The sequence below is a fragment of the Nansenia antarctica genome (genome assembly GCF_963989245.1).
Source record: "Nansenia antarctica genome assembly, chromosome: 15".
NCBI lineage: Eukaryota > Metazoa > Chordata > Actinopteri > Argentiniformes > Microstomatidae > Nansenia > Nansenia antarctica.
In genome coordinates this window covers 6,551,732-6,579,123 of record NC_137685.1, presented here as the reverse complement: position 1 = coordinate 6,579,123, position 27,392 = coordinate 6,551,732, and the positions used below count along the sequence as shown (strand labels likewise).

General features: G+C 45.4%; 1 protein-coding gene across 1 annotated transcript in view; it reads left to right on the top strand.

Moving 5' to 3' along the window:
• itpr1b (inositol 1,4,5-trisphosphate receptor, type 1b) overlaps nt 1-27,392 on the top strand; it is a gene marked incomplete at its 5' end in the record, with an annotated part of 117,872 nt that overhangs the window by 26,813 nt on the left and 63,667 nt on the right. The window contains 28 exons of the mRNA XM_080545715.1: nt 919-1,073; nt 4,236-4,335; nt 5,027-5,187; nt 5,444-5,585; nt 5,731-5,889; nt 5,997-6,169; nt 7,374-7,493; nt 7,806-8,000; nt 8,549-8,800; nt 10,205-10,346; nt 10,464-10,617; nt 10,973-11,166; nt 11,310-11,430; nt 11,602-11,659; nt 11,789-11,954; nt 12,418-12,573; nt 12,663-12,728; nt 13,611-13,748; nt 14,371-14,496; nt 14,664-14,864; nt 15,333-15,584; nt 15,822-15,947; nt 16,486-16,614; nt 18,472-18,592; nt 19,083-19,270; nt 20,294-20,442; nt 23,021-23,132; nt 24,012-24,041. Of these exons, the coding sequence (XP_080401841.1) occupies nt 919-1,073; nt 4,236-4,335; nt 5,027-5,187; nt 5,444-5,585; nt 5,731-5,889; nt 5,997-6,169; nt 7,374-7,493; nt 7,806-8,000; nt 8,549-8,800; nt 10,205-10,346; nt 10,464-10,617; nt 10,973-11,166; nt 11,310-11,430; nt 11,602-11,659; nt 11,789-11,954; nt 12,418-12,573; nt 12,663-12,728; nt 13,611-13,748; nt 14,371-14,496; nt 14,664-14,864; nt 15,333-15,584; nt 15,822-15,947; nt 16,486-16,614; nt 18,472-18,592; nt 19,083-19,270; nt 20,294-20,442; nt 23,021-23,132; nt 24,012-24,041 (4,086 nt within the window). The remainder of the gene's footprint in view (nt 1-918; nt 1,074-4,235; nt 4,336-5,026; nt 5,188-5,443; nt 5,586-5,730; nt 5,890-5,996; nt 6,170-7,373; nt 7,494-7,805; nt 8,001-8,548; nt 8,801-10,204; nt 10,347-10,463; nt 10,618-10,972; nt 11,167-11,309; nt 11,431-11,601; nt 11,660-11,788; nt 11,955-12,417; nt 12,574-12,662; nt 12,729-13,610; nt 13,749-14,370; nt 14,497-14,663; nt 14,865-15,332; nt 15,585-15,821; nt 15,948-16,485; nt 16,615-18,471; nt 18,593-19,082; nt 19,271-20,293; nt 20,443-23,020; nt 23,133-24,011; nt 24,042-27,392) is intronic.

Genomic DNA, 27,392 nt, shown 5'->3' with positions numbered 1-27,392 from the left:
CTTATAATAATGAGTCCACAACAAAAAAATGTTTAAATAGCCCGGTGATATGCCTTGGCTTGTCTAAAGAAAAAATATTTCTATTAATATCGGAGAGATCAAGGAGAGATGTGGGGGTGTATGGGGTGTATGGGGTGCATGGGGGTGGAGAAAGAATGATTCACTCTACTGACTGTAAAACCTTTCTGTAAGAAATTCGAGTGAAACATCTAGATGACCTCAGTGACGTCAACATGGCCGCAACACCGCTCCTGAACTGTTATGTACATGCTAAGTCGAAACAGCTGGAGGGAAGCTAGCACACTGTACAACATCTCCATTCTTATAAGCCTCATTTGTGTTGTTCAGCGCTAATGTAATACAATAATATTGTATATAATGTCTAAGAGGCCTATTTAGTTAATGAGAGCCTATTGCCATACTGCTCTGATCAATTTGCTTGTATACAAATTTTTTTTTTTTTTTTTTTTTTAGAGAACGGCTTATGACATCTGGCCACAGGGACAACAGTTGAAAAGTTGGCATTTGGCTAACACTGACTCATTTACCAACTGGTTTATTAATGTGTACTGTCCCCTGGTCAACAAATAAATAAAATTAATAAATAAAATAAATAAATACAAATGTAAGTTTAAGATGGGATACATTTCAGTGCATTAAGCTAGAAGTAACTCCACCTTACAATGCCCTCTCTTGGGGCGCTTAGGTGGCGTAGCGGACTAAGCATCGACCACGTAACCGCAGGGTTCCCGGTTCGATTCCAGCCGCGGACATATCCTGCATGTCATCCCTTCTCTCTCTCTCTCACCCATCCTTCCTGTCATAATCTCTACTATCTCTATCACAATAAAAAGAAAAATATGAGTGAGACTGCCCCACTCAGAAAAAATAACAACGCCTTTCTGTCTTTACCCCCAGGTGGATTCGGAGCACGAGGCGCTGCGAGCGCGTCTGCGGACGCCCCAGGAGAAGGTCATGTACACCCTGGTCTCCGTCCCTGACGGCATGGACATCTCCTCCATCTTTGAGCTGGACCCCACTACCCTGAGAGGAGGGGACTCTCTGGTACCCAGGTAGAGAACCAAGCATCTCACAGAGGCCTTGCAGTCAGCAGGGCTTCCATACAGTACATGCTATAATAACCTCATGTCACAGCCGCAATCGACCATGTCTGCATGGTACACATCGATGGTTGATGCACATTAATCTTGGGACAGATTCTATATTTTGTCATTTTGTTATTATAAGACTAGGCAGCAGACGACACGTCGCCTCTCCTAGTGGGCATCTGAAACCTCTTCAACCTGAACCTGAATAATAATAATAATAATAATAATAATAACTTTAATTTCTATAGCGCCTTTCAAACAACCCAAGGACGCTTTACAATTCTAAGATGGTCAGACAGACAAAAACTGAAAACGAACAAAGCAAAACTGAAACATTGACTAGGGGCTAAAGGCCTTGGTGAACAGATGGGTTTTCAGGGCTAATTTGAAGGAGTCCAGGGTGGTGGGTGTTGCGGATCACTATGGGGAGGGAGTTCCAGAGAGTAGGTGTGGCCACGCTGAAGGCTCTGTCCCCAAAGGTCCGTAGGTTGGTGCGGGGGATGGATAGCAGGCCCATGTCTGCTGACATGAACCACGAACCTGAATATGTACATGTTGTTGATATAGTGCTTGTCCACATCAGCCGCCAGGATTTCTCTGTAGTTTAGCACACAGCTCCTTCCTTTCTCCTCCCTGGTCATTAGGGACAGGGGAAGGAGGTGTGGGGGGGGGGGGGCTCTGAATGAGTTGGAGTCACGTGTTGTTGGCAGGCTGCTGTGAAATGTGAAACTGCTGTTGTTGTTGAGGCTGCTTCTCACACCTTACGTTGATTTCCCCTCTGGCATGACTCTGGCCTTCCGTTGGCAGGACTAGGGATGGCTGCCAGACTCGGAGGCTGAGAGAGAACGAGGGGCCTGTTGGGACTAACATCTTTCACTTTTTTAGTTCTTTGGATTTGATATTAACAAGACCTGTATGTTTGGATGGCAGCTCAACGGCGGACATGACGCCCTTTTGTTTGGCAGTGATTAGTTCTCATAAGAATGTCTGTCAGTTCCCATGGATATCTCTCCCAATCGATCAACATTCGTCTCCTAACTTATTCTCGGTTCGGGTTGTTTACAGTACGCGATGATAAGGCAGGAAAGTCCCGGGATGATTTGAGCCAGGCTGAGTCACCATGGTGACCACCAGGCTGAATGCATGCAAGACGGGTAGACCAGAAAAAGAAGTTGTTGGAACATGTCGTCATGTAAGGATCCTGTCACGTCCCTCCAGCTAAAAACAGAAGCCAGATGTTGCGTAACGATCCCGCCCCCTCTCGTAAACACACCATCATCTGGAGGGCATATTTCTCAAGAAGTCATCTGCTGAAGTAGAAGGCCGCTGCCAAGTTCGGAGGAAATGTTAGGTCATGCGGTCACGGCGTCGTACCGTATGATATTTAGGTGTGCAAAAGCAGTGTTTGTAGTGAGATAGCTAAACACCTAAAATCTTTGTGTGAGTGATGTTGAATTCACCATCTAAACAATATTTATTGTTTATATTTACATAACAATATGAATGATTTCTTCTTCACCTTTATTGACTGCATCGTGTGCAGTGCACAGGGAGTGTTGGGCTTAAATGACAATAGTGTGGTTATTTCTGTATTTCGGCACCACCAGTTAAGGCCAGAACCTCTGTTTTGTTTGTTTTGTACGGCCAAAACCGCCATTTTAAAACCACCATCTGGAATTAGAGTGTGCGGCTTCTACTCCTTTTAAAAGCCAGCATTGTGTCATGTCATCAGCTGTGTGCATGCTGGCCTGCTTTGGCAGTTACCTCCCATCCCTACCTGAAATAACCCATGTTCTCCGAGACAGGATGGGGCGGGGGGCGGGGGGGATCTAGGTGTGTGTGCAATTACGAGTAAGCATGGTGTACACAAAGGTAAGCCTTTTAGCCCCAACAGGAGATTACGCAGACACCCAGAGAAGGTGTACACACACACACACACACACACACACACACACACACACACACACACACAGAGCAGGCATCAAGTGGGAGGGGTGCACATGTCTCTTGTCTCTCTTTTCTCTGACAGTGAAGATACTGTAGTAGGCTACTGACTCCGCTAGCTTGGTTAACACTTCCCCATCAAAGGTGACAGAGCACACCAATGAACAAGGGTAGAAAATTATAGCTGGTGTCACACTAGAGCAGTGGTTCTCAAGCCTCTCCTCGGGGACCACCAGCCGTTCCACATATTTGGTCTGTTCCACCACCAGCACACCTGATTCAACTAATCAAGTGCAAAGCAATTATGGTGTGTACTTGATTAGTTGAATCAGGTGTGCTGGTGGTGGAACAGATCAAATATGTGGAACGGCTGGTGGTCCCCGAGGAGAGGTTTGAGAAACACTACACTAGAGTAAACCTCTGTGGTTTTCCCCCAGAGATGCCATCATTGCCACTATATTTCTGCCAATATACAATGTAAAAACAAAGCTCACTTGCAAGCTGTTGACGCACAAACTAGTACGAAAAGATCTCTCCCAAACAAGACTATCATTATTCATTTAAAGCTTGGTACACACATAAAGATTTTCGGATGGCTCTAAAGATTATCCTACAAGATTATCCTGTGGTGTGAGGTGTGTTAAGAGTCGATTTCTCCCGACAATCTGCTGGGAAAATGATCGGGGCCGACGATCAAAAGTCCTCTTGTGTGTGGGAGAAACTGACAACTCGCGAGTCCGATTGTGACGTGGAATGGAATGTAGCCAATCAAGAAGCGAGTTGACTGACGCATCTCCTTCTTTTCGTTCTTCAGAACTTTATTTGCCCTGTCGCACATGGCTGCCTCGTACAGGTCAGTCAGGGTACTACTACCCTGATCGCGCGAGATTTCTGGCTTGGGGGACGAGACTCTCTAGACTAGACTATCGTAGGACGGATCATTTTGCACCACTCTCTGCACAATACGATCAAAACGGTTTAATACATGATTTTTTATCTTCATCTGTGGGGTCTCTCTCAGATAAAAAATCTGTTAAGATTTAGAAAATCTTTATGTGTGTACCAGGCTTTATTCAGATGTTATTTTGCTCTCTCATTAAATTGAATTCATATGATCATATGGACTTGGTGATATGGACACCCTTTGGTGTGTTTCCCCCGAAACTCTTTTCCTGCTCTCAGGAAGTCGTTTGTGCGGCTCCGACACCTGTGTACCAACACATGGGTCCACAGCACCAACAACCCCATCGACAAGGAGGAGGAGAAGCCTGTCATGTTACAAGTGAGTATGAACACTTTTTGGTTTTACTCTTGACAGAGGATTGTGAATCTTGATGCACAACGGCCAGATTGAACAAAGCGAGGCCCAGTACAGTTGATGCGGGGAAGGCTTACTCATTGAACTTGACCAACCTGACAACTCTGTAATTTGATTTTCCATTTACCCCAATCCGGATTGTGTTATATTTCTACTATTTGGCTATGACTTGTCTGCTACACTACCCCTTTTCTTTTTAGTTTTCTTTCTTTTTCCCCTCCTTTCCTTTCTTGTTCTGTATTGTCATTGTTATGTGTTGTTAAAAGCAATTGATCTTGATCACAAAAAAATGTTTTCCAAGTGAGTGGCAGGATGGGACCATGTGAAGATCTGACATACGTTTGCATGCTAATATGGAAGCAGAGCAAGGCATTCATTAAAGGGGTAATCTGTAGTTGGTACATCAATTATTTTGACTTTTAAATGAATGCTATAGACTATAGATTGATTCTTGAAGAATATAAATGCCTCATGAGTTTGGTCCAACTGTCTTCAGAACCTTACCCCCATCAGAACCTGATAAACATGTTGTTGTTTGAATTACAGATTGCACCTTTAAGTGGACTTAAGATATTCTTGATTAAGAAAAAAAAGTAAAAAGCAATATGATGAGCGATTTGAATAGTGAATAAATCCCATTGAATCCTTTTTGCAGATTGGCACATCAGCCATCAAAGAGGATAAAGAGGCCTTTGTGATCGTGCCAGTCTCCCCGGCGGAAGTGAGAGATTTAGACTTTGCCAATGATGCCAGTAAAGTGTTGGCCTCCATCGCTGGCAAGCTGGAGAAGGGCACCATCACACAGAACGAGCGGAGGTAAATGTGGACAACCGATGCTGGCAGTTGACCTTTGACCCACTGTATTACTGTATGGTAGAAAGACATTCTTAGATGGATGAAGGCATTAGATATAAGTGGGGGAAAAAGTTGTTGATGTGTTGAATACCCCCACTGTATGTATGTACGTATGTATAGTTATATTCTCCTGACCGTATGTGTTGATCTATAGAGGCTGACCTAAGAAGTAAGTGTCTGGCCCATTCTCACCTCTCTTACTCTCTCTGTGCTCCAGGTTTGTTACCAAGCTCCTGGAGGACCTGGTCTTCTTTGTGTGTGACATCCCCAACAGCGGCCAGGATGTGCTGGACATCATGGTCAACAAGCCCAACAGAGAGAGACAGAAACTCATGAGGGAGCAGAACATCCTCAAACAGGTACACCTCAACACAGCGGAGAGACCAATACCTGGGGACCTCCAGAACTGTTTGATGAACCTGGGCCAGTGTCACCACTAGTTCAGTTGGACCATCACCAAACCAAAATATGAATGCTCTTTTTGTCCTCCATCTCCCCGTATAGATTTTCAAACTTCTCCAAGCCCCCTTTGAGGACAGCGGAGACGGTCCTATGCTGCGATTGGAGGAGCTGGGTGACCAGCGCCATGCCCCTTTTAGGCACATCTGTAGGCTATGCTACCGGGTTCTACGCCACTCCCAACAGGACTATAGGAAGAACCAGGTAGGATGGGCCAGAACTGTTCATCTTTTGGCTAAAAGGGCAAAATTGTTTTGTTCTTTGAAGTGGTTAGAATTGTACTAACCCCTCACTCTTCTTTTCTTCGACAGGAATATATCGCCACGCAGTTCCGCTTCATGCAGAAGCAGATAGGCTATGACGTGCTCGCCGAGGACACGATAACAGCCCTGCTACATAACAACCGCAAGCTGTTGGAGAAACACATCACCACGGCCGAGATAGACACCTTCGTCACCCTGGTGAGGAAGAACCGCGAGCCCAGGTGAGACTCGGAGAGAAAGGGGCCTTTTGGTCTGACATAGGGGTGTTGTGTGGGCAGTTTGGGTAGAGAGGTGTGTTTTCCTAACAGCGGCCAGGGAATGTAGTAGATGTAGATGTATTCAAATATATGCACGAGAGTATCAGAGGAGGGGTTTGTGTGGGACCCTGGCACGGGTGGAAATTGCTGTCATTAGCGCTGTTAGGCCAACGTCTCATCCAGGGCTGTTGACGGCATGACAACCACGCTGGTTCAGAGAACAGGATAAAGAGGGCTTTTACTTTGGTCGGATTGGAGATGGGAGATGGGAAAGGGGATGGATATTGTAACTGGACTGGGGCCACCAGTTTTGAGCAGCACACAGTTGGAGGCCTCTGGGCTGTAGCCGACCACTGAGCCTGAGTAATATGGGAGTCCCTAGTTCTGCGACATATATATTTTACATTAAATTTTTGGCATTTAGCAGACGCCTTATTCCAAAGCGACTTACAATCAATACATTTGACTAAGCAAGTGAATCATCAATCCACCAGTCGTAGCAGGAAGAGTAATCCCCCCAGTAATCCCCACCTGTCCTACCCGCTGTACATACCTAATGTTTTGTTGTATTGTTCTTCCCATGATGGATGTATATTTATCTTGTAGATAGTACTAGTTATTTGTCTGTATTATCTTGTAGATAGTACTAGTTTGTTATGTCGGTCTTACATGTAACGATGAATTGAGAATCAAGGACCCCAATTGAAATAAGCCAGTGGCTTTCTTGGGTTTTTATCCTGTTAGTTGACCTTGTATGTAATATGTACTTTCATGTACCTACTTCTGCAAATCTTCTAATAAAGTTTTCAATCAATCAATCAATCAATCAATCAATCCAGCTCAGGCCCGGGACCATTGATAGAAGGAAAAAACCTCCTTCTAAACCTAGGTTGTTGTTGTTTCTTTTAATAAAAAAAGAAAGATTATATAGACACTGGAGAAACAGAGAAACAGTACAAGGGGGTCAATAGAAGTTTTTAGGGACACAGTAGAGGGGAAAAGCGGGTGTCTTCAGGAGACGCAGTGCTGGGGGGCAGTAGAAGTCTCAGGAGGAACAGTTAAGGTGTAACCTGAAGAGATGGGTCTTCAGTCTACTGCTGTAAGCCTCCTCTTGGCTAGTTCTTACTGTTAACTGATGTTTTGTTTTGTCTTTCTCCTGTGTCCCCAGGTTTCTGGACTACCTGTCTGATCTGTGTGTGTCCATGAACAAGTCCATCCCTGTGACACAGGCGCTCATCTGTAACGCTGTGTTGGACCCTAGCAACGCTGACATCCTCATCGAAACTAAGTTAGCCCCCTCGATATGATAACCCATGATAACACATTTTTTACTCTCGCACTGGAAATGAGTGTGAGTGTGTGTGCTTTCAAATTCAATTAGCTCAAATCAGATGGCTTCATTTAGCCACTGTATGGTCAAAATGTTTATTATCAGGGGTGCAAACGTGTCACCTTTTAGCTGTTTTTACCTCAAAATAGGTCAACAATTTTCATAAATGTTCTTTGTTTTCAGGCAAAAATGACCTGAAAAGTCAGTTTGCATCCCTGATTATTATTTTTTACGTTTTCACTGTGTGTGATTGGTTTGATCTATCCCTAGACTGGTCCTCTCTCGCTTTGAGATCGAGACCGTGACGGTGGGGGAGACCTCTGCTGTGGAGGCGGAGGAGGACGAGGAGGTGTGGCTCTTCTGGAAGGACAACGGAAAAGAGGTCCGCAGTAAGAGTGTCCGAGAGCTGGCCCAGGACGCCAAGGAGGGGCAGAAGGAGGACCAGGAGATAGTCAGCTACTACAGGTCAGGATCTACCAGGAGGGGGTTGGTCACTGGGTTTTATAAGAAGAATTCCAATAAGCCTAAGGGACATCGATCGAATTTCTTTAGCATACTGTATGTAGCCTATTCGGTTGTTATGTCGTGACGTGTTTCCGGGTCCAACGTTGGCTGAGGCGCTTTCTTCGAAATGCCTCAGTAATAATAATAATAATAATAATAATAATAATAATAATAATAATAATAATAATAATAATAATAAATTATATTTGTATAGCGCTTTTCCGAGGCTCAAAGACGCTGACAATATGGGAAAAACGGGAAAGTGCTGTGTCCCTTGTTGTATGAATAGATCCCAGTCTAAAAAACGATTGAACTGTCATTCTACCGCTATAGTACGCTGGTACTCTGGTGCGGGGAATTTTTGGTTTGGACCCGGAAATTGCTAAACGTCACGCGTTACGTCAGACTTAACAACCGAATAGGCCTAGATATACAATCCAGTAGCTATGTATAGGCCTGAACCTAGACTGAGGCCTAGTTGTTTAGATATTCTCCTCCCTCCTCCTCAGGTACCAGCTCAACCTGTTTGCCAGGATGTGTCTGGACCGTCAGTACCTGGCCATCAATAAGATCTCGGGCCAGCTGGATGTGGACCTGATCCTACGCTGCATGTCTGACGAGGACCTGCCCTATGACCTCAGAGCCTCCTTCTGTCGCATGATGCTGCACATGCACGTGGACCGCGAACCCCAGGAGCAGGTCACGCCCATCAAATACGCCCGTCTCTGGTCCGAGATCCCCGCCAAGATCGCCATCGACGAGTGAGTGGGATTTACAGCTGTTTAGATCAGACTCATAATAGTAGAATCTAGGGGTGCAACGGTTCTGGGTTTTATACGGTTCAGTACGCACTAGTGAATGTCGGTTTTTCGGTTTATGCTGCGTTCCGTTGAAAGTCGGAGGTCGAGTTTGTCTGGAACGCAGTTGCTTCTGTAACTTGTTCAAATGTTTGTTCGTGGCGAACGGAGTTGAGAACACGGCAACAGTTTGAGGAAGCACCGGATTGCTACAATTTTACAATTGCTACGGTTTTTGCTTCATGCGTGTCGTCCATGCGCATAATATGTCAAGCCTTAAGTGCACGTTTAATTCTTCCTCTCCTATACCAGTAGTCAGGCCTAAGAGGCACTTTTACATTTGAAAGTGTTTGTTTATTTTTTTTTACATTTGAAAGTGTTTTTTGTTTATATATATATGTGTGGTGGCCTGGGAAAACCCTTCACATGGTGGCATTTTGACATTTTCATTTTTTAATATTTCCATAAATTAGAAGTTCTCAGCTATTCATAACTGGTTGAATGACTGAGATAGCCCTTTATTTTAAAAAGTTATGAGCATTTTAATGTATCATGTCAAAAAAAGTGAAAGGTCATTACTACCCCTTTCTCCTCCGGGTCGGGGGAGGAGCCTATGCAGATCGGCCGGTCTCGTTTGTCTGCTTGTGATGCGGTGTTAGTCTGCTCGCCTCGTCGGTATGCGAGGGACAGATTTGTGTGTCTTCTAGTTAAGATTTTATTACTTTATGCTTATTGTGAGCATCAGTAAACTGGCAATAACACAGGTGGAAGTATCGTCTCTCCTTTCGCTCATGTGTGCGTGCGTTGCTTAACTGAGAATGAGACACGTTCAACGTGATGTTGTTTCGCTAGCAAACTACCCGCCACAAAAACATCAAAATAAGTACTTTCTCTTTTGTTTTCTTAAAATGTTTATTCACCATAATGTAGTATGGAGTTCAAAGTACTAGAATACCACATACGGTAATATCAAAATCGCCAAAATCGCGATTTCCATCTATATTTGCTCTTTGCCACGAACGAACGCCAGCGACATCCGACGGGTTTTCCCAGGCCACCACACATATTCATATTTTGTATATAATACGTTATATTATAATATACCAGTTATAGTCTGGAATGTGTCTGAATGTTAAAGTTCCATAAGTATGAGCAAAAATAAAGTAACAGTTTTGCATTTTGTTTCTCCTTACGCACAAAACACGTACCGAAACCGTGACCCAGAAACGGAGGTTAATCCCGAAACCTTGGGCCAACTGAACCGTTGCCCCCCCCTAATAGAATCACATATCTAAGGTCTTCTACTTCAATTGAGACCATTGTGACCTCTGACCCTTTCCAAATGAATGTTCTCTGACCTTCCGGCAGCTACGAAGCCGACGAAACCACCAGAGACGAGATCAAGGAGCGATTCTCCCTCACCATGGAGTTTGTGGAGAACTACCTGAGAGACGTGGTGTCTCAGAACATCCCCTTCTCCGACAAGGAGAAGAATAAACTCACCTTTGAGGTATGTTTCCATGGAAACGGCATGAACGGCATGACGACTAGTGAACTTACCGTAACAGGGTAATGGATATGGATGGCACACTCCTTTTTGGTTTTCCTTCTTTCGTCCTTTTTAAAGGTAGTGAACCTGGCGCGGAACCTCATTTACTTTGGCTTCTACAACTTCAGCGACCTGTTGAGACTGACTAAGATCTTATTGAACATATTGGACTGTGTTCACGTCAGCACCGTCTATCCCATCAATAAACTGGAAAAGGGCGAGGAAAACAAAGGTGAAAAACACACATCACAGTCACCTCTCTGAATGTGTATTCGGTCTTAAAGGTACACTATGGAACGTCAATTTCTTAACAACAAACAATCCATAGTTTCAGGCGAATAAACGTTTGGCAAAATAGATTGATGGGGAAAATAGGTTTCTGTCCAATAATGTCATTTCTGGACATTATTTCTCACTGTTATGCCTTTTTTGGCCCCCATGCACCCTCGGTGGCAAAAAACCTCCGTAATATAACGTTTTAAATTCGTACAGATACCAATTTTGCAGCACTAAGAACACACTGCCATTTCCCAGCTTCTAACCCAGGTGAACACTGTCAGTAGCTGTAGTACGTCGTGTCCCCACAGGCAGTCATGTGATGAGGTCTATCCATGGGGTGGGGGAGCTGATGACCCAGGTGGTCCTCCGGGGAGGGGGGTTCCTGCCCGTCACGCCCACCCACCAGCCCCTCGAGGGAGACGTCGTCAAGGCCCAGACGGAGCCCGAGAAGGAGGACATCCTCGTCATGGACACCAAGCTCAAGATCATCGAGATCCTCCAGGTACAATAACAATACCTACTCCTGTCATCTTTCCAATACATTAGAAAGTAGTCGAATATGAGGGCTTGGGGCTTCTGATAGTTTCAACACATCACACAAACATAGTTAGTCTTATTGCTAGTTTCTGTGTCCCTTTCCTGTAGTTCATTCTGAACGTGCGGCTGGACTACAGGATCTCCTGCCTCCTCTGTATCTTCAAGCGGGAGTTTGATGAGAGTAACCCTCAGCCAGAAACCGCGTCTTTCAGTCAAGACAACAATGCAGGTCAGGACACTGAAACCCTGACACTGCTAACACTAGAGACACCAACAATGTGATATTCATATTCAATATAAATTCATTTTCAGGTGATTGAGCATGTCTTTATGGTGACTATGTTGTTGTTGTTTTCCATCACCCTAATGCAAATGATCCTGCTTTATGTTGTATCATCAGGAGCTAATTTAGATTTTGAGGTCATTGAGGAGCAGGCAGAGGGGATCTTTGGAGGAAGGTAAACCCTTATATTTAAGCTTGAGTCAATGTCATGCAGCGTATCTGCAATTCAGTACTTCTGTTAACTTGAGACAAAGTGTGAACAGTTTCTACCTGGTTGCTCCCCCTTGTCCTGCTCTTCCCCCAGTGAGGAGAACACTCCCCTGGACCTGGATGACCACGGTGGCAGGACGTTCCTGAGGGTCCTGCTGCACCTCATCATGCACGACTACCCTCCTCTGGTGTCGGGGGCCCTCCACCTGCTCTTCAGACACTTCAGCCAGAGGCAGGAGGTCCTCATGGCCTTCAAACAGGTAGGCTAACACTAACCCACAGGACCCATAGCAACAAAAAATACACAGGTCTACTGCAGCATACTGTATCCATTCACATTCATAATAATAATAATAACAATAATTATAATAATAATAACTTTGATTTCTATAGCGCCTTTCAAAAACCCAAGGACGCTTTACAATTCTAAAGGGGAATGGTCAGACAGACAAACAGAAAACAAACAAAGCAAAACAGAAACAGTGACTAGGGGCCAAAGGCCTTGGAGAACAGATGGGTTTTAAGGGCTGATTTGAAGGAGTCCAGGGTGGGGGCGTTGCGGATCACTGTGTATCATTTGTATGAGTAATCTCATGTCGAATCCAAAAGTCAATATGATGAACATAAAAAGTCACCATATGAACTATTTTCAAGGCCCTTTGAAAAACGATAATGGTTCTGTTATTATGAACTCAGTCATCCAACGTCTTCCCTTCACCATAGGTCCAGCTCCTGGTGACCAGTCAAGATGTAGATAACTACAAACAGATCAAGTCGGTTCTGGACCAGCTACGCTCCGTCGTAGAGAAGTCAGAGCTATGGGTCTACAAGAGACCAGGGGAGGATGGGGACGATGGGGACGGAGGGGACAAAAAGAAGGTACACTTCCTCTTCTTATTGAGTGACATTGGAACGCTCTCTTTCTATAGGAACCTCAGCTCTAATCCACTGTTTTTGCTCTCATGCAGGGAGATTCAGGAGGCTCAGACAAAAAGAAGACAGAAAGCAGTGAGAACTATAAAGTCATGAAGAAGGTATACTCATCCTTTTTTCTTACCCCCTCATCCTCTTTGTTGATCCCTAAGGTGTAGCCTGTATGTTTGACTAGTTGTACAGTACACGTTTGTACCAAAGTGTCATTGCTGTAACCCTTTGGACTTCTTGAAATTACCTTAACACTAGAAGAGCCGTGAGGGGTTCTATTCTATCTTTAAATTCTATCTTTGCACTCGATCATATTTCAGGACCCTCCTTTCACGACTTTTCCTAGATATGTGCGTTCTACCACCCCAGTATCCTTACATTTTCAAAATCACTTCAGAAGAAGCTAGTATAAAGCTGTTTTGCCGTTTGCTCTGTGTAGGAGGGCAGGCAAAAAAAAAAGAAGCACCCTCTAGTGATCTCTGTGTGTAAATAGCAGATTTACATTCTAAAAAGGGGGGGTCTATTTGACCCCCAAGGCGGGCTCTACTAGTAGGTAAAATACGGCACGGCTGTGGTAGTGTTAACGGCTAATGTAAGAGTGAAGCCCAGTTTATGCTTCTGCGTAAAATCGACGGCGTAGGCTACGGCATGGCTTGCGTAGCCTTGCGTAGGCTTGCGTAGGCTATGGCGTAGATTGACGCGCACCTCTCCAAAAATGTAAGTACGCGGCAGTGCCTACGCACAGGACATGCGACTGTCTGAAGCCCCTCCCCCCTGTCTGAAGCCCCTCCCCCCTGTCTGAAGCCCCTCCCCCCTGTCTGAAGCCCCTCCCCCCTGTCTGAAGCCCCTCCCCCCCTCCCCCCTGTCTGAAGCCCCTCCCCCCTGTCTGAAGCCCCTCCCCCCTGTCTGAAGCCCCTCCCCCCTGTCTGAAGCCCCTCCCCCCTGTCTGAAGCCCCTCCCCCCTGTCTGAAGCCCCTCCCCCCTGTGTTCAGATCCTGCTGCGCCTCAGTAAGCTGTGTGTGCAGGAGGGCACCTCGGGGAAGAAGAACAAGAAGCAGCAACAGAGGCTCCTCAGGAACATGGGGGCCCACAGTGTGGTTCTGGAGCTCCTGCAGATCCCCTATGAGAAGGTACTGTCCAGTATAGGCCAGTACGTACATCACATCACCCCATACACCCGCAAGGTCCCTAAGGTCAGTGTAAAAGCACTTTGAATTGCCCCACATGAAATGTGCTATACGAATAAACTTGCCTTGCCTTGCCTTGCCTTGCCACATAATTTTACACAAACTAACGAAAATAACCTTTGCCTCCAATGTGTAATTAGGCATGTCATTTTGCACTTTGCTGCCCTTTGTGGCCACACAGACAAGAGTTTTTTTTTAAACATGAATATGCAAAATGTTCTAATTGCAAATGTGCATTTCCTTGTATCCAAATGTGCATATCCTTGTAATGTTGTTATGGCAATACAGCAATATATCATAACGTATTGTGTCTTTTATTGTTTATCCTGTTCTTATGTAATATGTATTGATTATGTATTATGCAATATGTATTATTATATTTGTATTGTATTATTGTATTATTATGTATTGTGTAACATTGTGTTGTTAGGACCCCCTCGAAAACGAGATGGCTCATCTCAAGGGGTTTTATCCTAATAAAAGAAATGTAGGGTTAGGGTTATCAAAACATGTTCAGTCTGGGGATAACTACTCACTTTAGGCTGGATAACTGTATCCACTGTAGGGGGAGGACGTGTGCATGGAGGAGATCATGAAGCTGGCCCATGAGTTCCTCCAGAACTTCTGTGCAGGCAACCAGCAGAACCAGATCCTTCTCCACAAACACATCAACCTGTTCCTCAACACAGGGGTGAGTGGACTCTCCTAGTGTACGATTTAGGGCTGGTATGCCTGGGAGGAACCAGTGGTACTCTGTTATTCCCAAGCCGAGGGGGCCACACGTTTCATTCTATTCCTAAACCGTTGCTCCTCTACTCTCTTCTTCTCTCCTCTACTCTCTTCTTCTCCTCTCCTCAGATTTTGGAGGCCATCACCATGCGGCACATCTTCATGAACAACTTCCAGCTGTGCAGCGAGATCAACGAGCGCGTGGTGCAGCACTTTGTCCACTGCATCGAGACCCACGGCCGCCACGTCCAGTACCTCAAGTTCCTCCAGACCATCGTCAAGGCGGAAAACAAGTTTATCAAGAAGTGTCAGGACATCGTCATGGCTGAGGTGTGGTAGCTGCACCCACACCCATTCTACCTCATTCTTTTTTTTCAGAAGTATCCTTATTGGGTTACCAATACCAAATAGACAAATTGTTGAAAGTATAAAATCACCCGTTTTTACATTTTTAGAACAATACAAAACAAAAACAAAAAGGATAGTACAGTACAAAAAAGGAGGAAACTAAGAAAAAACTGTAAAAGAGAGGACTCAAAACAAAACAATGAAATGGCTGTGCTGCACATGGGGCTGAATGAACATTCATACTTCAAGAAGGACATTCTACCTCATTCTTATACTTTATATAATAATACAATAACCAAGCATTGAACTATTTGCAACATACTTTATACACCGTGGCTGCATTTCTGTAATATAAACACACATTACTGTACATACAAGTACATCCATATACATAATCAGGTCCCCTGCCGTATAGTAGATGAGACTGTTGTCTCTCTCTCTCCCACTCAGCTTGTGAACTCCGGTGAGGATGTCCTGGTCTTCTACAACGACCGCGCGTCCTTCCACACCCTGGTCCAGATGATGCAGTCGGAGCGGGACCGTATGGACGAGAACAGCCCCCTCATGTACCACATCCACCTGGTGGAGCTGCTGGCCGTCTGCACCGAGGGCAAGAACGTCTACACCGAGATCAAGTGTAACTCCCTGCTGCCGCTGGACGATATCGTACGGGTGGTCACTCACGAGGACTGCATCCCTGAGGTGGGTCAACGACCAGCAGGCGAACAGGCGGACAGCAATGAAAAAGAATACGGTTGGGTCCAGATCATGTACTGAAATAGGTCTTCACTGAGTACTTGTATACTCCTATCTATACTGTAATGTTTATGAATACTTATTGAGGTAAGTTATTCAATGGCAGTTATCACCTTACTAAGGATGTACCAAGGCTATCCTCGAATTGTTGTCGACGATGTTTCTCTATCGTTCCGTCCCCAGGTGAAGATAGCCTACATCGACTTCCTGAACCACTGCTACGTGGACACGGAGGTGGAGATGAAGGAGATTTACACCAGCAACCACATGTGGAAACTGTTTGAGAACTATCTGGTGGACATCTGCAGGGTAAACAACACACATCCCATCTCTTTCATATCGTGGTGAGCTTTGGCGCAGGAGGTAGAGCTGCCGTCTAATGATCGCACGGTCGGCAGATCGGCGGTTCGAGCCCCGGCTGGCCACATGTCGAAGTGTCCGTGGGCAAGACATTGAACCCACAAATTGCTCCCAGTGAGCGGGGCCGGAGCCTTGCATGGTAGCTTGCCTACCTCGCCATTGGTGTGTGAATGTGTGTGTGAATGGGTGAATGAGAGGCCGTTGTAAAGCGCTTTGGATAAAGGCGCTATATAAGTGCAGTCCATTTACCATCCATTTACCACATCCCATCTCTGTCATATCTCTACAGGGAGACTATTGTTAGACAAGTAGGGATTCAGATCGGAAAGCACATTGTTTAACACGAGTTAGGGTTAGGGTAATGATATTCTATGATATTCTATCCTCTCTCCTTGTGTGGATGCAGGAAGTGTGATCCAGTGAATGTGCATGTTTTATCCATCCATTATATGAGTGGGGAGTCAAAGTACCTTTCTTCTGTGTTTAGGTGTGCAACAACACCAGTGACAGGAAGCATGCAGACACTGTTCTGGAAGGTTATGTAACGGAGACGGTGATGAGCATCGTCACGACCTTCTTCAGTTCCCCCTTCTCTGACCAGAGCACCAGTCTGCAGGTAACCATGACCACACAACAACCGCTATATACCACAGCGCTATCACAATCCAGTAACTTGTTGGATTATTGATATAGGATTATCGATTGGATGTCGATACTAGGTCCATTTGCTGTCATCACCTACAATCTGGTTGAGATCATTTGTTGATTGTGTGATTTATACCAGTACTGGCAATTTATCATGATGAATAGGGTATTTGTGTGTTAGTTCATTCATTCATTCATTCATTCAGTGTCCCCTTGTGGAAATAACAATCCCAAAAGCTCCACATTAACGGTAACATTTGACATCTTTCTTCATATAGACGTTGAACGTCTTACGTCATGCTGTAAGTATGGGTTATATAATTCCCATGTTGGTTTCCCATCCTTGTGATGTGTTCCTTACGAGCAGTCCTAGATTTGTAAGATATCTGCTAATGACTTGTATGGGGGTGAGTCAGCACTTCCTTCCTAGAATCTCCTAGATCTTTAGACTAGTTTTGATAGAGATACCTCCATATCCTCCGGGATGTGGGTCAGACACAGAGGTGTCCACTCACTCACTCACTCACTCACTCACTCACTCACTGCTTTCCTTAGAAACCCTGGCCGCTATCCTCTATGGCTTTTGCGACCGCACTAATGTCGATGCTAGATCAACTTACCCCACTACTGAGTAAGAATGCTGTTTGGCTAGAATAGTGTCAATCATTCCAGTTCGACCACCTTCTCATGTAATCCTGTAATCCACATCCTCAACTCAGCCCCTTGATCTCTGATGGATGACAAGTGTGTTACTGTGTGATGATATCCATGCCCTTCTTTCTTCTATGACAGGCAACCATTTGGGGAAAGATAATTGAGGTATTTGTTATGTAGTAGGTGTGTAGGCCAGCTGATCCACAGGGTGTTGTTTGGTTCTGGTGGTAGTGGTGCTATACAGTGCTATGTTAGACACTGATCTAGTGAGCCTGGTTGGGATACCCAACATGCCTGTAGACCTTAAGTGTACCCCAAGTCTCCCTCCTTAGATGTGTGGTAAGCGTCTTTTAGGTGTTCAGTCGATGCAGTAGGAACCAGTTCAGTTGTGTAGGACACCGCCGCTACATCGGTGTTACTGGGTCACAGATAAGGTTCTTCTTCTGTGCAATAACACTATGTGCAATATGACAACCCTAGTCGTCTATCTGTACAGTATAGTATAGTGGATAGTGTACATAGCCTTTATTTATGTAAACCAGCTCCTTTCCCTTCTTGTCTTTTTTAGTTTTTTTTCTTTTTCTTTCCTAGCACCAGGGGAGCCACCCCTCCCAAATTTCGTTGTTTGGTACCTGTACTATAGCAATGACAATAAAGACCATTCATTCATTCATTCAGTCTACGTGGGAAGATAGGTAGTGACTCTGCAGTGCCACTGCTTCCGCCGTGAAGACCTCCCTCTCTTCAGGCTACACCTTAACTGTCCCTCCCGAGACCTCCTCATCCCTTCTATCCCCCTGTACAGATTCTCTACTGTCATTATGACTGCCATTGGCCCCCGGCGTGAGCTCGGATTGCTTTTTCTTGCTATGACCGCTGCTGGATAGATGATTCACTTACATACAACAAATACATGTGTCTAAGTCGCTTGGATAAAGGTGTCTGCTGAATGCCAAAATGGAAATGTAAAATGTCTGGGGTCACCGCAAATGCCTGCGTTACCACTTTTGGTTTATCTTTGGTGAACATGTCTCTGACTCTCTTTTCACCTTGTCTCCTCTCTCATATGCTTATATTCTTTCTTTCCCTTTTCTCTATCCTTTGTGTCTCTGTTTTCTATCTTTCCCTTTTCCCTCTCTTTCTCTTTTCCCATATCTCCGATTTCCTCTCCCAGACTCGTCAGCCGGTGTTTGTGCAGCTCTTACAGGGGGTGTTCAGGGTGTACCACTGTAACTGGCTCACACCCACCCAGAAGGCCTCAGTGGAGGCCTGTATCAAGGTGCTCTCTGACGTGGGTAAGACATCTAATCTCTAAGAAGGAGAACTAATACTGTACTAGCTGTCCACCTCTGATTTGTAGCTTTGAGACACGTGTGTTAAACGTTTCCTGGTTTCCTCTATTGCCACAGCTACTATCCAACGTTCTAAAACAAAAGCTTAAGTACAAATGTTTTCCCGTTGACCTACGCTAAATCCACATATATTCTAGAAGCATCAGAAGAGATTTGGTGACGGGTCACGCTGCATTCTCATTTTATGCACCCAAATTGTGGAATGCACTGCCAGTTTACATAACCCATCTTTTTAATATTGCCTTTAAATGACTAAATAATTAAATTAAGATTATATAATGATTAAAGCACTTTGAGCTGCAACGTTTGCAGGAAAAGCGCTATACAAATAAAGTTATTATTATTATTATTATTGTTATTATTATTATTATCACCTTGTGTCAAAGGCATACTAGTGCTCCACTTCACTATCCTCTCGCCGTTTCTCCGCCAGCCAAGAGCAGAGCCATCGCCATCCCGGTGGACCTGGACAGCCAGGTCAACAACCTGTTTGTCAAATCCAACAACGTGGTGCAGAAGACCATCCTCAACTGGAGACTCTCCGCCAAGACCAACGTCTCCAGAAAGGACTCCACCGTGACCACCGGTAGAGACTACCGGAACATCATAGAGAGGCTACAGGTGACTCAACACAACGCCTTCAATAGGTTTCAGTCAACTGTTTCGGAGCTCTATTCATGGCTAAGTTCTACAGTTCCCTAGAAATTGATCCTGGTGTACGTGCAGTTTTTCTCGAGCGTGAAGTTTCAAATGTCGTGTCGCAATGTCTTTTAAACTCACCGTGATGTACAGTAACTGTAGTAGCATCCCTCCCTCCCTTCCTTCCTTCATCCCTCTCTTTCTTTCTCTCTCTCACTCCCTCTCTCACTCCCACACACGACTGTGTCAACACCAGCAGATGTTGTGGTGCAACAGCGAGCGATTTGCATTTCCCTGCCATTGGTCATAACTCTGTTACTCAGATGGATGAGGAGCGTGGGTGATACGTTATGCTGGTTTGTTTTGGATGGGGAGTTTTCTCGGTAAACCATGGTGTACCACGCCCGGTTCTGCTTTTGCACATTAGCTGTGGGAGCTGTCGAAGATAGTCTGGTCAAAGTTCACCCTGTAGGGTTTTTTTCATTGTGCTTCAGAATCTTAAGAGCGAACAGGAATGAAATCAAATGTATCCAGGCCCCCTAATCACATACACTCCAATTGGAGCACACACCTGAGAGGATATTTAGGCGTCCAATCTAGTGTCACTCACCACCCAAGTTGAGCCTGAGCTGAATTGAATGCTAAGTCTTTTCGGTTGTTAAGTCGTGACGTGTTTCCGGGTCCAACGTTGGCTGAGGCGCTCTCTTCGAAATGCTGCAGTAATAATAATAATTCATTATATTTGTATAGCGCTTTTCCGAGGCTCAAAGACGCTGACGATATGGGAAAAACGGGAAAGTGCTGTATGTTGTTGTATGAATAGATCCGAGTCTAAAAAACGATTGAACTGTCATTCTACCGCTTTAGTACACTGGTACTCTGATGCGGGGAATTTTTGGTTTGGACCCGGAAATTGCTAAACGTCACGAAGTGACGTCAGACTTAACAACCGAATCGTCTTCCTGGCCTGTGCCTCCCTGAGTGGTCCTATGCTCCCTTCTGCAGGACATAGTGTCTGCCCTGGAGGGCCGCCTGCGTCCGTTGGTCCAGGCCGAGCTGTCTGTCCTGGTGGACGTCCTGCACCGCCCAGAGCTGCTCTTCCCTGAGCAGACAGACGCCCGCAGGAAGTGTGAGAGCGGGGGCTTCATCTCCAAGTATGGCTGCTCCGTCAACACCTCCCTGATGAGTTAACCAGCAGCGTTGTGTGTAGGGCTGGGTATCGCCACTGATTTCCCAAAACGATTCGATTCCGATTCACAGCTCCCGATTCGATTCGATTCACGATTCGATTCGATTCCGATTCGATCTAGTTACAATATACATTTTTTGCTTGAATATGAAAGAGATTCTCCGAACTAATGCTATAAATGGTTCAAGGAACCCTATAACATGTAGCATTGTTAAACATATCAATGAATTGACTCCAAAGCAGTTTCATGAATGTACTTTTTATTTACATATGACTTTGCTTTTGTCCAGCTCATCTCTATCGTCACATTTTTTAAATCCAAAATGCACCCAGACATCTGACTTTAAGCCTGGTGGTGACTTGAGTGTCCCTGCCATCGCCATGTTTTTAGATTTTAGGGTTGAGACCTCACGTTGCGTGAGATATGATAAATTCTTGTAGCGCGAGATCTGGCCACGAGATCTCGTTGCGGGTTGAAGCTGCGGAAAAAAAAAAAAAAAAAAAAAAATCGATCTCGGGATTTATGAATCGATAATCGCTCATTTAATGAAGATCGATTCAGAATCGGGAAATTGATTTTTTTGAACCCAGCCCTAGGCTGCTCCATCAACACCTCCCTGACGAGTTAACCAGCAGCGTCGTGTGCTGTGTCCCATGAACGAAAGCAGAAGTTTTCGTGTGTGTTTTTTATTTTATTTTAGATCGAGCAACCTTTTGTGCAGCAGTTCAGGGTTCCCGCGCTGGTCTTAAAAAAGCCTTTTAAGTCTAAAATCCAGCAATCCAACTAGGTCCCAAATGTCAGTCATTCGGTCTAAAAATTAGGTGCTACGTCTTAAAAATGAGATCCTGCAAGGAAATCAGTCCGACCACATCTATTTACGTGGAAATTAACCAAGCTGGAACCCAAAAAATTCCAATTCGCTTCCTTTTTTGTCTGTATGGCAGTGAAATCCCTAATTTCATCACCTCGAGGATGACAAAAAGCTATCATACGGTGTCGTGAATAGGTCTAAAATTCTATTCAAAGAGGTCTATAAAAGGTCTAAAAGGGTCTTAAATTGGACTTTTTGAAACTTGTAGGAACCCTGGCAGTTGGAAGAACCCTTTTGAAGATTAGCGTACCGTGATTTAGCTGCTGTAAATGTCAGTTTGGCCTCCGAATAACGGCTCAGTTTTGAACGCCTCGTATGTCGCTGTCCCCAACATTTTAACTAGAGGCTCACACCTATCGTCTGTACTGTAAGTGTACAGTAACAGAACACACGTTGGGGGGGGTTGTGCCATCGTCAACAGGCTAAGCGGTGTCCCAGTTTTTTGTTTTCATATGTCCTCCCATGCACACATGCCTGCACACACACACACACACACACACACACACACACACACACACACACACACACACACACACACGTGTTGAGACTGGATTACAGCCTATGTCTGGCCTCTTTGAGTAGGTGCCGGCTGAAGGATTAGCCTCCACTAAGGGCTGGGTGGATTAATATGTGGAGTAACCTGTGAGCTTACTGTACACCAGCTCACAGTGATTAACCACACTGACAAGTGACAGCACAAGACATGAGAGTGAGAGGCCCCTCCTGGTCCAGAGGAGGTCCTTTGACCGAGACAAACTGAAATGATCATTTGGACTGAAAGGCCACTATCGTCGGTATTACCATAATGATCTAAATATACTGTACATGATTGACATGTAACACACATGAGGCCAAACCTTCATCGCAATTATTGAATTATCCCAATTAATGAACCAAGTCTATCAACAGGGTATCCGCGGTGTCTTGAAAAGTATTAAGAGTTGATAAATCAATTTTGGCAAAATCAAGACCCTTAATAAGTATTAAAAAGTATTTTCACGATTTTATGAGGTCTTGTATTTTGTAGGTATTTTTCTGAATTAGACTCTGTCCAAAGAGTTTGAGTCCTAAAAACGTTTGGTAAAAGTTTGTGAATTTATTAGTTTTATTAAAAAACAAAGATGAACCGGAAATTCTGTTGTATGATAGTGGTTTAGTCTATTGCAAACTAAAACTGTTAAGTTAAAGGTGTCACTGATGTAAACGCTTTTACAGCTCGAAGTGGCGGTGAGGTCTGGAAAAATATTGACAAGGTCTTTAAAAAGTCTTAGAAAGGTATTGAAATGAACCTCAAGATTCCTGTATATACCCTGATCAAGCATAACTTCTGTCTTGTAAACAAAGCTTTGGCAACAACAGTGACTAGTGAGCAGTCACAATCTCATAGATCAGGGTTTGAAATCAAATCGCTTCACTACAAACAAAATAAAAACACACACATGAAACACACACACACACATGTACTGCACATCCCCTCTCTGAGACAACACATGTGCAACACATGTCCTCCAGGGAGGACAGAGCTCTGGACATAGGGTCCGCCGTCTACTGTACTACTATGTTCTCAATCGACTTAACTGCCAAAATAAGTCTTAAGTAGATACACCAATAGTATACGTGATCTATCTGTCTGTTCCCCTCTCTCTCTCTCTCTCTCTCCTCTGTGACCAGACTGATCAAACACACCAAGCACCTGCTGGAAGAGCAAGAAGAGAATCTGTGTATCAAGGTGCTGCAGACCCTGAGGAAGATGATGACCATAGACCGTGGCTTTAGTGAGAAGGTACCTCTTACTGCAGCGATCCTCTCTCCCTACACCTCACCTCACGCTCCCCCCCTGAGTTTCTCTTACATGTGGTTTGAAGAGGCCTCAGGCCTGCTAATAACGTACCGTAGCTCTTTGCCGAGTTGAAATGAAAAGGGTTCAAGGGTTAAAAGAGCTTAGATGGACGTTCTTTCCTGCCCCACTCGTGTATCTCGCTGAGCTTCTGCTTGATGAAATCAGTTGTCAGTTTGGATTTGAAACATGGCGTCTCGAGGACTCCTCAAGATGTGTCCTCTGGAGGTTGGTCTGTGTTTTACGCACGAGAGACTAGATATAGAGCACCGCAAACACATAATAACTGCACTAGCATGCTCTAACTTCACCCACACTAATACATGGGGCGGCTGTGGCTCAGGAGGTAGATCCGCCGTCTAATGATCGCAAGGTTGGCAGATCGGCGGTTCGAGCCCCGGCTGGCCAAATGTCGAAGTGTCCTTGGGCAAGACACTGAACCCCAAATTGCTCCCAGTGAGCGGGCCGGCGCCTTGCATGGTAGCTTGCCGCCATTGGTGTGTGAATGGGTGAATGAGAGGCCGTTGTAAAGCGCTTTGGATAAAGGCGCTATATAAGTGCAGTCCATTTACCATTTACCATTTACCATTTAATACACCATGTATGGGCCATCAATGACTCCATGTACTAATCTCTGATAAAAAAAATTGGCCTTGATTATAAATTCTGCTTTATTTGCTGTTGATACTGACCGTTGCTTTGAAATAACTAGAACTTCAGTGTGTTTACTAACTGACTAAATGAATGTATGACCTACTGTATGTTTCCAACCCATTTCCTTGTTAACCCAGCTCTACTAACTCTACCTCTATACTTCCCTTCCAGCTGATTGCCTTTGATGATGAGATGGGTGTGGTGGCTGAGGTTGATCAATTTTTCCTTATTTCTTTTGTGGCCCCTCTTTTGAGTACACCTTGTGACGTAGATGTGCTTGTGTGCTAGTCCTGTGTCCTTCTGTGCTGACAGCTTGTCCCTATCCTCTCTCTCATGTACCTGTAAGAGGTCCCGCTAGACTCCATGTGTACGTGTACACAGTACTGTATTTGAATGCTAGCATGCAAAACTCTGATGTTACCATGCTTACCTATGTGTCTGTATCCTACCAGTCATCTGCTTGTAGTTCAACCGCTGGTTGTCGTGTGCCTTCAGTAGTGGTAGCACTGCTGTTATACTAGATAGGAGGTAGCTCTTTAGCCAACACCCTGTGTGTGACTTGAATTTGGGAATTTTGGAAGCTAAGAAACAATGTACGTACTGTACAGCACAGTCATGGCGGACCACGCACAGTAAATGCCAGGTGACCATACTCAGCATTACACTACCCAGTCTATAAATAAATACATTTCGATCCTATATTTCTATATCTCAATAGCTGGTCCCTGGTTGAATCTGGAAGTCCACCACTCAGAACTTTTTTATTATTATTATTATTATTATTTTTATACAGACTCTGCAGTAGTCTGGGCTGTGTTGTGGTGTGGCAAAAATTATTCAATAACTGGCCCTTGGAATTTCTGTGGGGGGGGGATACAGAACAGTAGCACCCCTTGTTCAGATCAATTCCGGACCATAATGTTTGCATGTTCCAAGCACTGTCAGCCACCTGACACATAATGTGGATTGCCCATTCAAATGCAGTGCTTCTATGCTGTAGAATCCCTTCACACAACCTCTCAATGGGAAAGGTAGAGGTGTTTTATGCTTTTAACTGCAAAACAACATTGGAATGTGCGTAGTTTAGGAGTGTAATTCACTACTATTTCAACACAGATCCGAGACTCAGATTAAGGAGTAGTGTTGTGTTTGGGTGGGGTCGGGAATTGGTTCTATCTAGGGATGGAGGGCGGGGGAGGGCGAGGGGGAGGGGGGAGTGATGATAAAGTGTGTGTGCGGGGTGTTCAGGGACAGAATGCTCCTCCTAAGCTCTCTTCACCATCATCATCCAGAGCAGGTGTGAGTATATATAGCGGGAGCTATCCCATAAATGTAGCACTGGAAACCAGATCCACCCTCCCGCCTTAGGACATCGGTGGTTTGTGTGCATGGCTGTGCATGCTACTGTATGTGTACAGTATGTACACTGACAAGTGTGTTTCCATCTGGTCTAGAGGAAGTGGACATTGACATTCCCCTCCTATATCTGAGTGGGCGAGGGGACTTCCAGAGACTGGCGGGATGGGAGTGGTGTGGGTGGGGGTGGGGGGGGGGGGTGCAGTACCATGTGGGATCGGCCAGCATGGCAACACATGCTGACTGATGACTGATATCATATGGCACCGCCCACTACTCAGAAGTGTTTGCTGTTCCTGGAGGCTGTACAGATTTGATTAGTTCCCTTTATTAGCGTCAACACGTTAACACCACCACTGATGATTTGCTCACATTTCCTTCGTTACCACCACAGAGGCCAGAGTATGGTACCACACAGTCATGTGTTTTTTAATCAGTTTTTCTCTGATTTATTTTATTAACAGCACTGTACATTTTATGTATCTCAATATTGTTTAGTTACAACTGACCGCACCTGATTTAGGTGAAATGTACACAAGCACATGTGGACAAGATTAGGTACAGTAAGAATTGGAGCAAACAAGCGAGCGGGCGAGACACAGAAGAGGGAGAGGTAAACACAGATAGCAGTGGACCAGGAAGTCACATCTCTCCCTCCCTCCCTCCCTCCCTCCCTCCCTCCGTGTGTATCTGAGCCATGGAAATCCCCAGCTGCCTCCCATCCTAAAAACAGGAGTGAACAGAGACACTGACTCTTTGTTGCCTGAATGGCCCCTCCTCATTCACAATGTTTGAAGAATGTACACCCACCCACACACACACACACACACACACACCTACATACACACACACACACACACACACTCACACATACACACACACACACACCTACACACACACACACATACATAGACACACACACACACACACATACACCTACATACACACACACATACACCTACATACACACACACACACATACACCTACATACACTCCACACTCATGCCTGCCGCACGTGCCGCACACACACACACGCACACACACGCACACACGCACACACACACACACACACATACACCTACACACACACCTACACACACACACACACACCTACACACACACACACGCCTACATACACCAGACACTCATGCCTGCCGCACGTGCGTGGACCCCGGGGGCCTCCCTGTGGGACACGGTGTCCTAGAGCCAAACCCATATTTCCCCTCTGCAGGAGTGTGTGTGTGTGTGTGTGTGTGTGTGTGTGTGTGTGTGTGTGTAGGTGTATGTGTGTGTGTGTAAGCTGTGAACAGCAGTAGCTGGCTAGCGCTCCGGGGCTGTTAGCTGTGCGCTGTTACATAACCCCCAGTAGTGTCCTCTCTGGCCTCTGTTACAGGAGAGCACACTGCTACGCTACATCCTCCCTTTTTTCCTGGGAGGGTGTGTGTGTGTGTGTGTGTGCGTGCGTGCGCGTGCGTGCGCGCGTGTGTGCGTGTGTGTGTGTGTGTGTGTGCGCGTGCGTGCGTGCGTGCGCGTGTGTGTGTGTGTGTGTGTGTGTTGTGACGTAACGAGGCTTGCAGAGATAATATGGCTTTAGGTTTAGGCCATACGGTCTACGCCAGGGTTATGTAATGGAGATGATGTATACAGGGGGAGAGCACAGCGGGCTGGCTGTCTGCCGCGTGTGTGTCTTTCACCTCCCTCTCCCAGTGTGTCCGTCCGTGCCAGCTGAACCTAGTCGCTTCATTACCCCTCAGCACACTACAGCCATGCGTGTTATCTCTCTCTCCTCTCTCTCTTTCTCTGCTCGTTTTCTATCTTTACTCTCTTCTCTTTCTTTATCTTTATCTTTTACTCTCTCTCTCTCTCTTTACTTTCTTCTCTCTCGCGCGCGCGTGTTTTGTCTTATTCCCTCCCTGTTCTTTTTCCTTCCGTAGACCTTCTCTCTCTTCCATTCCCCCCCGGTGCTTATGTCTGCAGTCTGCCCCTTGTCCAGGGTTCCTCGTCAGTGCTCCTCTGTATGAGGTGAGGAGAGACCCTGAGCGGTCTCTCATCCCCCCAACAGGGGGCGCTGTCTGCTTTTCTCTGGGCACGTTCAGTCCTATCCCACTTGACTTGCCTCCGTGCTGCCCTGGTTCTTGGGCTCCAGCCAGCTCTCAGGCAGCAGGTTACATAAGAGGTAGCGTTTTTCCCTTTTT